The following is a 17,922-nucleotide window of genomic DNA, read 5'->3' as shown; positions in this document are numbered from 1 at the left end:
CTGGGTCAAAAATATGCATACAGCAGCGCTAATATTTGGTAACATGTCCCTTGGCCATTTTCACTTCAATTAGGCGCTTTTGGTAGCCATCCACAAGCTTCTGGCAAGCTTCTGGTTGAATCTTTGACCACTCCTCTTGACGGAATTGGTACAGTTCAGTTAAATTTGATGGCTTTCTGACATGGACTTGTTTCTTCACAAGTTCTCAATGGGGTTTAAGTCAGGACTTTGGGAAGGCCATTCGAAAACCTTAATTCTAGCCTGATTTAGCCATTCCATTACCACTTTTGATGTGTGTTTGGGGTCATTGTCCTGTTGGAACACCCAACTGCGCCCAAGACCCAATCTTCGCAGTGGCGCCTCCAGAAATTTTTCATAGGGGTGGCCAGATGGGGCCACTTAAAATCTTGGGGTGGCCAAACTAAAAGCCATAATTTCAGGTTTTCCTTATATTATTGCAGTAAAAAGGTCAGGGGAAAACGATCAGAAAGACTTAAGTACACGGCTACTGATATACTTTGGTGTATTATGTAATATTTGATGTTACTAATGATTTAATGTGCATAGTCCATAATTGTCCAGTCAACATTTTGAGTTCCACAACAATTCTGTTTTATTGTGTTATGTATATATTAGGCATAAGGTGTACATTTAACTAGAGCTGTCAAACGATTACATTTTTTTAATCGCGTTAATCACAGCTTAAAAATTAATTAGTCGTAATTAATCGCAATTCAAACCATCTCTAAAATATGCCATATTTTTCTGTAAATTATTGTTGTAGTGGAAAAATAAGACAAGATGGCTATATACATTCAACATACAGTACATAAGTACTGTATTTATTTATTATGACAATAAATCCACAAGATGGTATTAACATTATTAACATTCTTTCTGCGAAAGGGATCCACGGATAGAAAGACTTGTAATTCTTAAAGGATAAATGTGAGTCTGTATGTTGTGACTAAATATTGCCATCTCGTGTATTTGTTGAGCTTTCAGTAAATGATACTGTAGCGACTTAACTGTTCTGCCCAAATGCATGATGGGAAGTGGTGCAACCATGACTGTGTGTGGTGGCTGCAAATGCTATAACTTCTCTGCATTGGGTAAACTACAGGGTGTTAAGAAAAACATCAACTCCTGTCGCTTCCCCACGTCGATTCCCACAATATTTATAGTTGATGTGGGAGAGATGACAAAGCTTCTGCCAATTAAAAGCACGGCCCCAATGAATGCTTTTATCTACTCCACTCACTTGACACTGCCTCTTATCTCTGTATAGAAGTAAAACGGCGCCATTGTAGGCTGTTTGCGGCAATGCGTGAATGAGTCGTACTGCGAATGCGTTAATTGCGATGAATATTTTCACGTGATTAATTTTTTTAAAAATAATTACCGCCTGTTAACGCAATAAATTTGACAGCCCTACATTTAACAAAACAAAATAAATGCATTCATTTGAGATGAAATGCATAATTCATGCTACAACAATCTAACGATATCCTGGCAAGCGGGGTGGCCAGTGGGGTGGCCAACCAATTTATAGGGGTGGCCGTGGCCACCCCTGGCCACCCCCTGGTGGTGCCACCGAATCTTCGGGCTGATGACATTAGGTTATTTTGAAGAATTTGAAGGTAATCCTCCTTCTTCATGATCCCATTTACTCTCTGTAAAGCACCAGTTCCATTGGCAGCAAAACAGCCCCACAGCATAATACTACCACCACCGTGCTTGACGGTAGGCTCTCTCAGCAGCAGGTGATAGCTTGCGTTTTCTTCCTGATCGTGGCAGTGACAAAACAGTGCCATGCACTTTATACTTACAAACAATTGTTTGCACTGTTGCTCTTGGGACCTGCAGCTGCTTTGAAATGGCTCCAAGTGACTTTCCTGACTTGTCCAAGTCAATGATTCGCTTTTTCAGATCCATGTATGTATATTATTGACCCAGCAGATTTGATCACTTTTTCTGTTAACCCATAATAAAGTCATAAAAGAACCAAACTTCATGAATGTCTTTGTGAGAAAGAAGTATCTGTTCCAATCACTCTATCGGAGAAAAATCAGAGTTAATAACTGGAAACTCAAGAGAGCCATGACATTATGTTCTTCACAACTGTATGTAAACTTTTGACCACAACTGTACTTATTTTTTCCACCTTCTGGCAATGTTTGCATGCTATCTTCATTAAAATATGAAAACCTATAGATGTTTGGGTGATGTTAGTTAAAGCACTGTTTTTACATCAGTGTGATTTTGACAAAGATCAGATCACATTTGATGGGGATTTTATGCAGAAATGTGAGAAATTCCAAAAGGTTCAGATACTTTTTCATACCACTGTGCGCATAAACACACACCATTCCAAAACTGATTCTTTTTGGCTCCTTAGTCGAGCGCTGTCAGCAGCACCCTGGCGGATCTAAAGGTTGCTCTGCAAGACCTGAGTGGCGAGTTGCGGCAGGAGCGACAAGGCTCCCAGGAACTCACCCAGCAATTTGCCAAAGCCAAGGCATCGTGGGAAGTCCAGAGGACACAACTTAAAAGCCTCATCACACAGGTGAAAACTGAAAATAGTCGAGGAAACGCTTTGCAATAGGGCTGCTATGAATAATTATTTTAGGGCTGCAGCTACCTAATATTTTAGAAATCGAGTATTCTACTGATAATTCCATCAATTAATCGAGTAATTGGATAAAACTTTTTTTTTTTTTTTTTTTAAAACCTGTCCTCTTCAGCTGCTTGACGTGGCGAATGGAAATCTGAGTGTCCTGTTCGTCCAAACAGTTTTAATGTTTCTCATTGAGAGTATGACGTACTCCCATTGTGATCATTTACAGGGTACCCGCGGGTTATTAAAAGTATTAAAAAAATATTGAATTTAGTTTTCCATTATTAAAGGTATTAAAAGTATTTAATTAGCTGTTGTAAGTCTGGAATTTTTTCACCGTGGTCTTAATTTTGAAGAACATCTCAGTGCAACCTAAATTATATCCGTGACGAAGTTTTTTTTGTTTGTTTGTTTTTTTTAAAAATCCATAACAAAGATGACACATAGAATTTTTACGATGCACTGCACTACAAATCGAAATGCAACTCGTGCGTGCCAAACCACCACAACCGGCAAAACGGAGAATCCTCATCATCGGGAATGCGTCCGTTTGTCGGTGGAACGAAAACCCAGCAGTATTGTGGATTCTGAACACCAAAACAGACCACCATTCATATACTTCAAATGAGTCCATTGGTGATCTATTTCGGATATTATGTCATTTTTGGTCGGCATCAGCTGTCACAATGTTGGTCATATTGCGTTTTGTCCCAGAGGGAGCGTTCCCGATGTCTTAACTGTCTTTTGTAATGAATTTTCCGTTGGCAGAAAAAAACGTACATTTTTTTAATATTTAAATAGTCTACATATTTTTATGACCATTGTAAATGCATTTAGACAATGAAATAACGCTGGAAAAGTTTGTTAAACATAATGTTGCTCAAATCGTGTGTTTTTCCCGGAGGGAGCATTCCCGACTTCGTAACTGCAGCCAATTTAAGCTCATCAAGACTTTAAGATGGAGGTAAAATCGGGCCTAAAAAGTCCAGCCCGACCCGAACTGGTCCGCGGGTATTAAAGCCTGACCCGCGTTTTGTGTGACAACATTTGTGACGATGTGCGCAAAAAAGCCTGTCTTTTATAACGAATTCTCAGTTGGCAGAAAAAAAAACGCACATTTTCTTAATGTTTAAATAGACTACATATTTTTATGAACATTATAAATTTATTTACACAACGAAATAACGCTGGAAAAGTTTGTTGAATATACTTAAACGGATGCGGTTTTGCGGACTCGCAGAGGGGAAGATTAAAAAGGGCGTATAGACCCTACTCACCTACGTCACAAATGGGCGTGTCGTTGTTTCCGGCCGCCATATTGTACCTATTTTTTAGACCTATTCTCATTGTTTTCAATTAGTCGAGCAAGTTATAGAGCAATTCATGGAAGCCCCGGTGTTATCTGACGCTGTAAACTCATTGGATGCGTTGCATAAAAGGCGTTACGTGGAAAAGCTTCAGTTTATCCATTCACCAGATCCGTATTTGATGCCTAAATCGATGTTTTTCGACCCGCTGGCTTCGCCTGACATCTGCTATCCTGATATTTATTACAACTATCTTGTCCACACAAAATCAGCCTATTCTCACGAAAGTTTGAAAAACTTTAAGAGCTTGGAGGCTTATAAATGCTACGTTGCTGGTTGGGTGAAACAGGTTCTCGTACACGAAAATTCGGCAGGAATCTTGTGCTCGGAAGGCGAGTTACGAAATTTTCAATTCAAAATCTTTTGTTCTTGCTAACATCCACTGTCAAGCCTAATGTATTTCATATCATTTGTCAATGGAGCTAGAGCTTTTAATGTTTATATGGTTTAGCGATAGCACTCTCACTACATACATATATAATAGTAATAAATATGAAGTGCGATAGCACTACTCCAGATTGTCCCTAGTTGAATTTATTTTTTGGCTTTTGACCTCAATAGTGAAATTGTAAATTAATTGTATGACAACTGTCTGATTATCCCCTTATAATTATATATTTTCAGGTAGTTCATTCACAACGTCTGAGTGTATGTTGTCGGCGATTAGCCTAGCAATGATTTTATTGTGGTTGTCAGCCCAAAACCCTCTAAATATATATTAAATGCATCTTACCAGATATAAAATGACTACTACACAATCTGTGGTAGTCGTTTGGAGCCCAGTTTTCTCGTCGAATTGCAGCAGTAAATCTCGGTCTCCTCTTCGTGTCTCTCGGAATACGGTAAAAATTCAAGTCTCTCCGTCTATCTTCTCTGTTTTTGCAACCGACCGCCACACACGACTTCACCATTTTGATTATTAATGTTAACGAGCAGAAAAACACGCCATAATAGGAGGAATTTACGAAGCGCTAATGCATTAACATGACGAGTATACGGACAACATGGCGCGGGGGCGTGGCTGTGACGTAACGTGAGTAGGGTCTATAGGCACGCTCTGGCTCTGCAATGACCATACAGCGCCTTCTTTTTTTTAATCCAAATTATTTATTTTATAACAAGTATTCCTTAGTTTATCATTCATACATCATTAATATATAGTTATTTCAAAAATTTAGCGAGAAAGAACCTTGGCCCGGCCCGACGTAATAATTGACATTTTAATTTTGGTCATGTTTTCAGTTTAATTAGCTGTTTCCAGCTTGCTATGTTCATAATTGTGATGTTTGTTTACCGCTCTTCCTCTTACTTCGAAGAGGGAGGAAGTTACATCGGCCGCCGCTATGATATTTAAGTCATCAGCCATCTGCTGTGACCCGGGAATTTAACGCCTGCTTTCACGCACACTGCTTCCCATGTCAGTCGACACGGGAAATTGTTTTCACACACAACTGCTGCACGGTTAAGTCCCGCGCTATTCCCGTTGTTTTGGAGTATGTGATAGGGGCTCAAGTTACATCCAGATACTTTAGGTTGCAGTTTAGGGGTCACGCGAAGGCAGTGGACCTGCTTAAACATTTCGGTTTGCCTTTCGAATGAATGTGAATTTCGCCGTTTTAACTCGAGAATTAGCCATGTTCACTGGGGTCTTGGCAGGTGCACTAGCGGCTAGCCTGTTACAGAAGATGGCTGGTCTGAGTCCTGTCCTCCTCCTCTTTTTGTCCATAATTATTGTGTGCGTGTGTGTGTTTAAAAAAATTCCGACAGACTTTATAATGTTACTTTAAATGTGTTTCAATAGTGTCTTCAATATATGTGCATTCTTTTGTCAAACACAATTAGTAATTGAGGTTAAATTTGATGTTCAGTGCTTTATTTAATCAATACGATTCAATATGATCTAAATAATGGGTGCAAGAAAAGTATTAATTTTCAGTTGAAATGGCTATAAAAAAGGTCTTAAAAGTCTTGACAAGGGGTTAAAACTAATGTGAACATGCGGAGTTTGGCCTTTTGGCCGGGTTGTCAGGATCTCAGCCGAATTGCCGGACACGCGCTGGCGCGGCTCCAACAACCCGGGTCGGCGTGATTCTGGCAATCTGGCTAAAGGGTCAGATTCCTTCAGATTATAAGGTACACTATCGGCTTTTGAGACAGTTGAAGGCTTTTAGGTGTGCATTATAGTGCGGAAAATACTGTACTTTATCACCAAGCTAATATCATCCACAAATACTAACACAGTATGTAAGTCATAATAATAGGAAACATTTGTATGGGAAAAACATTATTTTACGGCTGATAGCGTCATTGTGAACCTAATTCAGTGATGTTTTCCCTCAGCTTGAGAGCAAAGCAGCCAAAGCAAGCACTCCGACCTCAGCGGATGCAACAGACACACCGGACTTAAAGGTGGCGCTAAACAGAGAGCGAGAGGAGCACCAGCACCTTTTGGCCGAGTCCTACGCGGCCGTGATGGACTTGACTAAACAGGTCCGATATGTTTTGCCGCCCGTACGGGACAGCCGCAGTGATTCAACTATTTTGAGGTTAACAACAATGCCGTTCTTTGCTGTGACAGCTTCAGATCGGCGAGAGGAACTGGGGCAGAGAGAAGCTGGAGCTGTTGGAGAGGTTCAGCCAGGAGAGAGCTCAGTGGGAAAAGAGGCTGAGAGAGAGCAAGGTGCGTGTATGTATGAAAATATCAAAGATGCAAATGTGCGTCAATGATGATAGTTGGCAGTTCCCTATTTCTTTTGATATTTTATTAAAAAGCCAAAGCACTCCCGACGAAGTACAGCTTTGAGTCACAATTTTTTTCCAGGTTTCATTTTAAATTGTGATTGACCCGTTGGAAAAGCTCCGCCCTCCTTAGTGAAGGGAATAGTATCTTTTCTTGTATTTACTTACTGTTTGTATGACTCTAACGTACCCAATCTAAAATGAATAGCATTTATATCATAGTTTAAGGGAAAAAAAGCGGAATATTTTTGACATAGGGCATTAGACATAGTATAAGCCCACGTCTCCAACACCAGATCCTGCAATCAGTTCTTCAGGATAGTCCAGAACAAATGGCGGGACATCGTGTCCTATAAGGAACACCGGTCCGATAGCCAACTGATAACATGACTGACAAGACTCCAAGCGCCCCTTTAGCGCCCCTTTGGTATGTCGTGTGTGTTTAGCTGATATTTTTTTTCCCTGCCCTTGTTCTTGAACCTACAGTCAAAGTCTCCAAGTGCTGGGTCGTCTTCAGACACAATCGTCACCAGTAGAACGGGATCACCAAGGTAAATGCTTGGCCGCGTCATAAAAGTTTCTTTATGAACATAATATATAAATGTGAATGTTTTTATTTTATTTTTTTCAGGACCAAATCCACACCAGAACTTGACGCACCAGAATTCCAGACCAGCTTAGCAACAGTCCTGCCTAATTTGATTTGCCCACAGCTGAGTGACTCCAACAAGAAGAACTGGACTTGTCTGACTAATCAGGTTAACTCATTCACTTCCAGCCATTTTCACCGGTGCAACCCCCTTCACTCCCGGCCGTTTTACTGGATTTTGACTGATTTTGCAAGGCCCACAGAAAATTCTGTTCTATTGCTATGTAAACATGGAACCCACCAAAAGAAAGATTAGACTCTCTTCTTTCAGCAGGAAAAAAAGTTAGTTCATATCTTTTTCCATTCTTTAGAAATCAGCATTAGAAAGTAGCTTAATTTGAGCAATTTTCCAATCTCTGATGAAAAAACAGAAATTGAACTTTTTCAAACATAACTTTGACTTTAACACAGCTATTTTTTTGCTTCTTGTGACATCCCAAACATCTGAATAATGTTTTCCTTCCACAAAATAACATAAACAACAAGACAAATAGAGCTTTTGATAGCAAAGTAGCAATTTATTTACACATAACTAAACTATTGAACTGAGAGATGACGCTGTTGTGGTCGCGACAGCCGGGGTAAACTTTTCCCTCACCGCCGCCTGTCTCATCAAGATGAATTTTTTTTAGTCTTTCTTTTAGGGCTGCAGCTATCAAATTTTTTAGTAGTCGATTAATCGATGGACTAGTTAGTTCGAATAATCGAGTCATCGGATAAGGAACATGAAAAATTAAAATACCTGAGCTGAGCCTCAAACGGTATAGATTTTTTTTTAACGAGGATCTATGTACAACAAAAGAACAATTGGCTAACTTACAATGAAAACGTCCGCTAGCTTAAATGCTATAAAATGCTAAAGTTTTTTTTTTTTTTTTTTTTTTACAATGCTCTTAACAAATGGTTCAGACATATATTCCCACAAAAAAACGGCAAAATATACCTATACACTAAATTATGAATGCATTCAAAAACATTAGCTCAAACAAAAACTTAGTTTATGTTGGTCTTAACAGGTAGCAGTTGGATTCAGCCATGTGAAAAGAGGCAGACCAGAGAGCAGTGTATCCAACCAAATCAATAAAACTAAATGCAAACACTTTCAAAATAAACCATTTCAACGCCACTTTAAACAAATACTCGAAGCAACAAAATTTAATTCGAAATTTTTTTTCTAATCGAATACTCGAGTTAATCGATTAATCGTTGCAACACTACTTTTTGTGGTGACCATTGCCTCGTGGCGGAGTTCGCCTGGATAACTTTTGTTCATGGGGGGGAATTGGTTTGGCCATGCGCGTTTCCGGCTGAGTCGCGGGACACTGGAGGGTGCGGGGGACGCGAGCGGCCGAGCACGGCGGCGCGGGCTGTGCTCGGCGAGCAGCACGGACTCAACGGCATCCTTCGCTGCAATGGTGGTCACGGTCGTTCTGCGCGGCCGTCCAGCGCCTGGCATCCTGGGAGTCTTCCCGGTTGTTCTGCTCGGTCGTCCACCACCTGGCATCCTGGACATCCATTCGCTCGACTTCCGCCGGCGCTCCGGCCGTGCGGCCTGGCTATTCGTTCCGTTGAATCGGGTTGCGGGTCTTACAAAATGCGCTACTGCCCTCCAGTGGCCAGGTTTATTGCTTTAAAATGGATTTTCAGCATTGTGCTTTGGAGCTAAGTTGCATCAGAACTCAGGTTGTTCCGATCATGTTTTTTTGCTCCCGATCCGATCCCGATCGTTTTAGTTTGAGTATCTGCCGATCCCGATATTTCCCGATCCGATTGCTTTTTTTGCTCCCGATTCAATTCCAATCATTCCCGATAATTTTTCCCGATCATATACATTTTGGCAATGCATTAAGAAAAAAATGAATAAAACTATATACTATATATATACATTCGACATACAGTACATAAGTACTGTATTTATTTATTATGACAATAAATCCTCAAGATGGCATTTACATTATTAACATTCTTTCTGTGAGAGGGATCCACGGATAGAAAGACTTGTAATTCTTAAAGGATAAATGTGACTTTGTATATCGTGACTAAATATTGCCATCTAGTGTATTTGTTGAGCTTTCAGTAAATGATACTGCAGCCATTTAACTTCTGCCCAAATGCATGTTGGGAAGTGCAACCATGACTGCGTAGGGGCACCAATTGATATATCTTCTCTGCGTTGGGAAAGAACATAGGGTGTTAAGAAAATGATCAACGACTACCTTTCTTCCCCACATTGCCTCCCACGTTATTTTTAATTGCTGAGAGAGGTATTGTAAGGCTTTAGCCACATAAAAAATGGATCCAAAGGCTGTCAAAATTCTCTCTACTCATTATACGCTGCCTTTTAGCGCTATCTATAGGTAAAACGGCGTCTTTCTAGATTGAACCCGACATGCGGAAATTACTTAACGTGATTAATTTTAAAAAATTAATTACCGCCGTTAACGCAATAAATTTGATAGCCCTACTTTAAGCCAAAACTACTCTGGGTGAGTGTAAGATTTTTTGTCTGTAACGTTAAATACAATTAGAAAACGATTTAAATAAAAAAAAAATTTAATAAAAAAAATATATATATATATATATATATATATATATATATATTTTTTTTTTTTTTTTTTTTAAAAGGCATGTCCGATATTTTTTTGCCGATTCCGATACTTTGAAAATGACGTGATCTGACCCGATCGATCGTCTCTTGTGAAAAAAAACATAAATATGTCTTTGGGACACTGAAAAAATTAAAAAAAGAACATTTATACGTTTTTGGGAGCAAATTAGTTAATCACGCCTATCTTTGTCTACTGTATGTAAACATTTGATCAACCTACTATTGCCTCAGGTCATTGATTTTTTTCTGATATGTATTTCTTCCAGACTCCGGATGTCAGGGACCCCTTTAAAACATGGGATGGCCCCAGTGCTAGCAACTTAGTGAGCTCGCAACTGGATCTGGAGTCGGTCCCAAGGAGCCATACCGCTCCAGAAAGTACAGGAATACGGATGTACTACAGCCCACCGGCCGTCCGACGCGTCGAGCATCAGCGAAGTACGCCGGACGGCAATGAGCTGCATCGTAACCCTGACGCGAGCCCTGCTCTGGGGACCGGTCCGGTTGAGCTTCAGCAGTCCCCGTCCTGCTTTTCGTGGTCTTATGAGCAGTGGCTGAGCTCGCTGTCCAAGTCGCATCTAGAGTTGCTGGAGAGCAGGAGCGAATGCACCGCAGTTTCCGTCTCGGCAGACGGGATGAGCTCGTCGGCGTTCCACAACTTGGAAATGGGGGAGATTTCCGCAAATCTGAGCGACGACATGAAGGAGATGACGAACTGTGTGCGCCAAGCCATTCGTTCCTCATCTCTAGAGAGGAAATCCGCTAAGGAACCCGTAAGAGAACTCATTTTTTTAACTCTCTCAGGGACAGTGGTCACTAGAGTGGACAACTTAAGCTTACAGTGGGGCAAATAAGTATTTAGTCAACCACTAATTGTGCAAGTTCTCCCACTTGAAAATATTAGAGAGGCCTGTAATTGTCAACATGGGTAAACCTTAACCATGAGAGACAGAATATGGGGAAAAAAAACAGAAAATCACATTGTTTGATTTTTAAAGAATTTATTTGCAAATGGTGGAAAGTAAGTATTTGGTCAATACCAAAAGTTCATCTCAATACTTTGTTATGTACCCTTTGTTGACTCTTCACAAGCTTTTCACACACTGTTGCTGGTATTTTGGCCCATTCCTCCATGCAGATCTCCTCTAGAGCAGTGATGTTTTGGGGCTGTCGTTGCGCAACGCGGACTTTCAACTCCTTTCTCACCCCGTGGCGTCAAAATGATAACAAGAACGGTGAGCAAAAATCCCAGAACCACACGGAGGGACCTAGTGAATGACCTACAAAGAGCTGGGACCACAGTAACAAAGGCTACTATCAGTAACACAATGCGCCGCCAGGGACTCGAATCCTGCACTGCCAGACGTGTCCCCGTGCTGAAGAAAGTACACGTCCAGGCCCATCTGCGGTTCGCTAGAGAGCATTTGGATGATCCAGAAGAGGACTGGGAGAATGTGTTGTGGTCAGATAAAACCAAAATAGAACTTTTTGGTAGAAACACAGGTTCTCGTGTTTGGAGGAAAAAGAATACTGAATTGCACCATACCCACTGTGAAGCATGGGGGTGGAAACATCAGCTTTGGGGCTGTTTTTCTGCAAAGGGACCAGGACAACTGATCTGTGTAAAGGAAAGAATGAATGGGGCCATGTATCGAGAGATTTTGAGTGAAAATCTCCTTCCATCAGCAAGGGCATTGAAGATGAGACATGGCTGGGTCTTTCAGCATGACAATGATCCCAAACACACAGCCAGGGCAACAAAGGAGTGACTTCGTAAGAAGCATTTCAAGGTCCTGGAGTGGCCTAGCCAGTCTACAGATCTCAACACCATAGAAAATCTTTGGAAGGAGTTGAAAGTCCGTGTTGCCCAACGACAGCCCCAAAACATCACTGCTCTAGAGGGGATCTGCATGGAGGAATGGGCCAAAATACCAGCAACAGTGTGTGAAAAGCTTGTGAAAGGTGAAGGGAAAAGATACCGTCATCGCACACGCCATATATTGTTTGCATTAGTCTAACACAGGCATGTCCAAAGTCCGGCCCGCGGGCCAAATGCGGCCCGTGGTCAAATTTCATCCGGCCCGCAGCCTCTGTCATAAAACCCATGACGTCTGGCCCGCACATTGACTTAATAAATTGAGCAGTATATGAAGTAGTTTACACTAAATGCTGTTCCTCATTTACCCACTAGAGGGCAGCAGCACTCTGAGTGACATCACTGCGTGTGACGTTTTACCCCCAATTTTCTAAAATGGCGACAATGAACAAAAAATGAAAAGTTGACTGTGAGGGCCGGCGCTTCAATGAGAGGTGGAAATTTGACTATTTCTTTATTGAAATAGGCAACAACTGCGTCTGCCTCATTTGCCAGGAAAGAGTGACTGTTTTTAAAGAATTCAATGTCAAGCGACATTATCAAATGAGACACGCTGACATTTATGACAAGATTGCAGGGAAGGAACGCAATGAGAAATTGAAGAAACTGGAAGCTAGTTTATCGTCACAGCAGCAGTATTTTGCAAGAGCCAGAGAGTCAAATGAGAACGCCACAAAGGCTAGTTACGAGGTAGCAGCACTGATCGCAAAGCATTGCAAACCTTTCACTGAGGGTGAATTTATTAAAGAGTGCGTGATGACTATGGTGAAAAAAATTTGTCCTGAGAAGCAGCATGAGTTTGCCAAAGTCTGCCTGGCACGTAACACTGTGGCGCGCAGGATTGAAGAAGTATCATCGGACATCAAAAGACAATTGGGAGCCAGAGGAAAGGAGTTTGACTTTTTTTCGCTGGCTTGTGACGAAAGCACAGACGCCTCTGACACTGCTCAGTGACTCATTTTTTTGACGGGAGTGGATAATGAAATGAACATTACTGAAGAACTACTGGACCTCGCGAGCTTGAAAAACCAAACGAGAGGAACAGACTTATTCTCTTCTGTTTGCGCTGCCGTGGATGACATGAAACTCCCGTGGAATAGAATTTCTGGGATTATTACGGATGGCGCACCATCCATGACAGGTGAACGAAGTGGATTAGCAACACTAATAAGTAGCAAAGTAAATGAAGAAGGCGGTAAAGCTGTAAAACTACATTGCATCATTCATCAGCAAGTTCTGTGTGCCAAACATCTGCAATACGAACATGTTATGAAACCGGTGATAAAGGCCATCAACTACATCCGCTCCAGAGCGCTATGCCACCGCCAGTTCCAACAGTTTCTAAGCGGGATTCATGCAGAATATGGAGATGTTGTCTATCACACTGACGTGGGATGGCTCAGTCGGGGTTCTACGCTGTCACGCTTCTACTCTATCAGGGAGCAAATCGGTGAGTTTTTGGCGGAAAAGGGACAACCTATGCGAGAACTAAGCACCCAATTTGGCTGGCTGATTTGGGTTTTCTAGTTGATATTACAAAGCACCTTAATGTCCTCAACACCAGTCTCCAGGGACCAGACGCAGTCATAAGCCAACTATATTCACACATAAAAGCCTTTGCAACCAAGCTGCAACTGTTTGAAAGACACCTGTCGCAGACCCACCCCAATACGGCACACTTTTCAGCGCTGCAAGAAATAATGACCACATTCCCACAGCGCAATGTCATTGCCCAAACGAGGAAGTACGCATCAGATATTTCATCTCTTGCTGGAGAGTTTAAACAGCGCTTTCAGGATTTTGCAGCTATCGAAAAGGAGATCGCTTTATTTTCCTCACCTTTTTCCGTGGACACAGATGATGTTTCAGACCATTTGCAGCTGGAGCTCATTGAGCTGCAGTGTGACGCTGAGAGCACCAGCAGCTTTCTCTCACCAACTTTTACCGACAGCTGGACAAGGACCGGTTTCCAGAGATTCGGGCATTTGCTAAGAAAATGCTCAGCTTGTTTGGGTCGACGTATTTGTGTGAGAAGACATTCTCGGTTATGAACTTAAATAAGAGCCGTGTGAGGACACGCCTAACAGACACTCACTTGCGAGACATTTTGCGCATCAATACCACTGCCTTTGAGCCAGACCTGGCCTTGGTGCTGGATTCCAGATCCCAATATCACCCGTCACATTAATGCAGGCAAGTCATTCAATATTTAGAATTATTCATATGTCATTTACAGTAAGTCTCTGAATTGATTTCGTTTGTTTGGATCAAAATCAGTCAGTCAGGTTATCATTTCACTTCAGAATAAACTTTTAAAAGTTCAATCAACGTTTATAGTTACTGATGTCATATTTCAAATGAGCCTTGCATTATTGTGATTTTCTCATTTATCTGATATTTTACTTTAAAGTTCTGTAAACAAATAATTGCCATGTTGTTATATTTCATTTTTCAAATGTAATTTGCACTCAAGAGTACAATTACTTCTGTTTGAGAAAAAAAAAAGTTCGTGAATATTCAACTGCATGTGAATTGCATGTTTCAAATTAACCAAAACACATGTTTAAGACTGTTGAAATTATAATAAAAAAGCAAATATGAAACAGAATGGCTTGCTGAAATTTGTTTAAATATATTGTTGTTGTATGTAAAGAACCTCAGCCAAGGTCGGCCCACCACATTTTTACCACACCAAATCTGGCCCCCATTGCAAAAAGTTTGGACACCCCTGGTCTAACACATTCATCTAACTATTGTTTAAGCAGACTCCACTACATGCCCTTTGACACAGTAAAGGGAATCACCTTATCCGGGCTAATGAGGGGGAGATTAGAAAGAATGGTACAGGTTCTCGTAGGCACCGTCTAACTGTTTGCATTACTCTAACACACGTAATATAATTTATGAGGAAATAGTATCATTTTCATATTTACGGTAGGACTGCACTACTAATATAAAATAAATAGCACACCATAGTTTAATGAGAAGAAATAGAAGAGATACACAATGCCGTCTCATCACAGAAGCCCAACGCCTGCGTCACGAACAAGATTGACGCACCAACTCTTGCAATCAGCTCTCCCAGCAAACTCCAAGGACAAAGCGCTTTGTCCTAAAACAAGTACAAGCCAGCCCGGACAACGAAGTTGATAGCGGGTGTCCCATCCGCGCAAGAACCTAAGCCGCCCAAAACCTGCCACAGAGGGGATGACCCAAAAGCAACGCCCAGACACACCTTCGGACACACCTTCAGCGCGGCCTGCTTCATCAAGGACTTTAAAAAGACTGGACACTGAGATAACAGATTTTTGCTGCTCGGAAACATGTAGCCTTGTTTTGGATCCACAATTGTCCCTCCGTCATCTGCTTTTGCCTTGTTTTCTACCATTGTCGACGAATAAATTGTCAACCTGCTTTCGGCGAGTCTTTTTCAAACTTTTGGAACATGGAGTCAGTACAAAGGGTTAATGTCAGAGAGAACCCGCGAAGTTCTGCCTTCCCGGTTGGCGCGCGCGGAGGCAGCATCGGCAGAGCGGCACTTTGTTCGGCCGTTGCTGTTCCCGTGCGCCTTGGCCGGGGGGGCGAATTTCAACAAGAGTTACAGAAAACGTTCGGCCTCCGTTATTGCCAACAAAGGGTACATAACAAAGTATTGAGATGCACTTTTGGTATTGACCAAATACTTATTTTCCATCATGATTTGCAAATAAATTCTTTAACAATCAAACAATGTGATTTTCTGGGGGTGGGGGGGGGGGGGCTTCCACATTCTGTCTCTCATGGTTGAGGTTTACCCATGTTGACAATTACAGGCCTCTCTAATATTTTCAAGTGGGAGAACTTGCACAATTAGTGGTTGACTAAATACTTATTTGCCCAACTGTATATATAAAACAAATGCTGTTTTTGTGTCGCTCATGTAGTTACTGCTTTTCACCAAAAGATGGCAAAAATCTGAGACATTTCGTTAAGCTAATGATAACTTTTAAATGGATGCCCACTCTATTAACCACGCTCATATTCTTTATTATTATTTTTGCAGACCGTCAGCAGGTCCACGCAAACAGCAGCCCACTGCGTCAGCATCGGGCTTCAAACCGACATCCTCACCGCCAGCAGGGGCGCGGGATTGCACGCTAAAGCCTGGTCTCCCCGGCCTTCGTCTACGACCGGATCGCCGTTGGCGTCGGCGAGAACCAGACACATATCGACATCTCTAGACAAAGTTCACTGCAGGATAGAAAGGCCGTGTTGCTCACCCAAGTTTGGATCTCCGAAGCTCCAGCGCCGCGTGTCCTCAGGTATTTCTGCTTTTTGACGGTCGCAACGATTCCTTCCCGTGATTATCAATGTGCCTGCTTTTTAGGGTCCACCTCCAGACTGGACGGGACTCGAGAACGCAGCCTGTGGAGCCTCCAGCAGAGACCCGTCGGAGGCGGTGGCGGCTCGGCGTGGGCTCGCTCAACCACTACCAGGGACAGCCCCGTGCTGAGCGGACTCACTGACGGGCTGTCTAGCCTCTTCAGTGTGGTGGAACATTCTGGAAGCACAGAAACCTTATGGAGGGGTGATGGAGGTAAATCACGCGAACGCTGCCAGGGTTAATCCACTGATCACCAACTAATCGGTTTGACAACGCTGGTGTAGACCCTACGTCGTCATTAATCAATAGAAGTTCTGCATCAAGGCTTTGTCTTTTTACCGTTTTTGGGGAGTTCTTGTCGATTTCCTTTAGTTTTTCTTCCAAACATAGACAGCAATGGCAACGAAGACGGAACATTGTACTGGTGGTCGTATTTGAGGATCTCCTCGATAAGCCTCTCTTCGGCTTGGTCCATCTCAACCTCTGCCCTCAAGAATGTTTGAAAATGGCGATGTTGCGCTGAACCGGAAACAACATTCTGAGCGGACCAATTACATGCCTTTGACAATAACGTCACGCCGTGTTGATGTGGCGCGTAGTCAGGCTTTTTCCGAGGCGCACTTCAAGCTGCGGCGTAGGGTCCAAATCGAAGTCTGCGTTAACGGCGTAGGTCCGCCATCACCGCAACACAGAAGCCTAAATCAGCCTTTACAGTACGAGTTGACCAGTATGGGGTTTTCAAATGCCAATACCGATATCTACATTTTTTTTAGCCGATTGCCTATATCCAGAGCTGATTTTTTTTAAAGCCAAAAAACGCAGCACTTCTGTTTATGATTATACACACTTAGCAAAAACCGTACATTATTTTCAAATGATTAAACCCACGTCACGACAAGATATGAACAAGTGAGAGTTTAAGAGGATGCTCGCCATGCTAATGTGAATGCTATGCTAATACTACGAGTTACATTCAGAGTGTACGTATCACTCAGTGGACACCTTAAAAGGCTAAAGCAATATTGCATGTTCTCTCATGCAAGCTAAAAATTGACAAAACTTACAAAAGAAAAAAAGCTTCCTGTAACAGCCTGCCTTCTAGCTGCTGCAGGGTCCTTCCGAGGTTCTACCGTCGGTCAGCAGCTGCAGTAGCTGCCCACACTGATGCCTGATCAAAATCCTTTTCTTTAAATCCTTTTTTTTCCTTTTCGTTAATCGGTCTTCTTTAAGCTGCTGCAGGGTCCTTCCGGTGTATGCTGTCTGTCAGCGGGGGCAACAGATGCCTGATCAAAATCCATTTTATATCACCATTTTTTTGTTTTTGTTAATCAGACATTTTCAAGCAGCTGCGGGGTCCTTACGGGGTCCTACCGTTAGTCAGCGGCAGCCACAGTTGACCACGCAGATACCTGATCAAAGTCCTGTTTAAATTTTTGTTTGTTTGTTTGTTTTTGTTTTGTTAATCGGCCATCTTCAAGCTGCTGCAGGGTCCTTCCGGGGTCCTACCGTCAGTCAGTGGTAGCCACAGTTGCCCACACAGATGCCTGATCAAAGTCCATTTTTTCATTTTATTTCTAATGTATTTGTTTATTTATTTATTTTGGCTAATCGACCATCTTCAAGCTGCTAAAGGGTCCTTCCAGGGTCCTATTGTCAGTCAACAGCGGCCACAGTTGCCCAAACAGATGCCTGATTTAAGTCTT

At 42.2% G+C, this 17,922-nt stretch overlaps 1 protein-coding gene across 3 annotated transcripts in view; it reads left to right on the top strand.

The window, feature by feature from the left end:
* Positions 1-17,922, top strand: part of mtcl2 (microtubule crosslinking factor 2) — a 145,516-nt gene that overhangs the window by 114,842 nt on the left and 12,752 nt on the right. For all 3 annotated transcript variants that reach the window (XM_057860533.1, XM_057860525.1, XM_057860517.1), the window contains exons 15-22: positions 2,399-2,566; positions 6,325-6,474; positions 6,563-6,664; positions 7,210-7,274; positions 7,355-7,481; positions 10,247-10,753; positions 15,899-16,157; positions 16,223-16,432. In XM_057860533.1, coding sequence (XP_057716516.1) covers positions 2,399-2,566; positions 6,325-6,474; positions 6,563-6,664; positions 7,210-7,274; positions 7,355-7,481; positions 10,247-10,753; positions 15,899-16,157; positions 16,223-16,432 — 1,588 coding nt within the window. The remainder of the gene's footprint in view (positions 1-2,398; positions 2,567-6,324; positions 6,475-6,562; positions 6,665-7,209; positions 7,275-7,354; positions 7,482-10,246; positions 10,754-15,898; positions 16,158-16,222; positions 16,433-17,922) is intronic.

This window comes from Corythoichthys intestinalis, chromosome 2 (genome assembly GCF_030265065.1).
Source record: "Corythoichthys intestinalis isolate RoL2023-P3 chromosome 2, ASM3026506v1, whole genome shotgun sequence".
In the NCBI taxonomy this organism is placed as follows: Eukaryota; Metazoa; Chordata; class Actinopteri; order Syngnathiformes; family Syngnathidae; genus Corythoichthys; species Corythoichthys intestinalis.
Note: the sequence above shows the minus strand (reverse complement) of the source record. Positions and strands in the feature narration are given on the sequence as shown.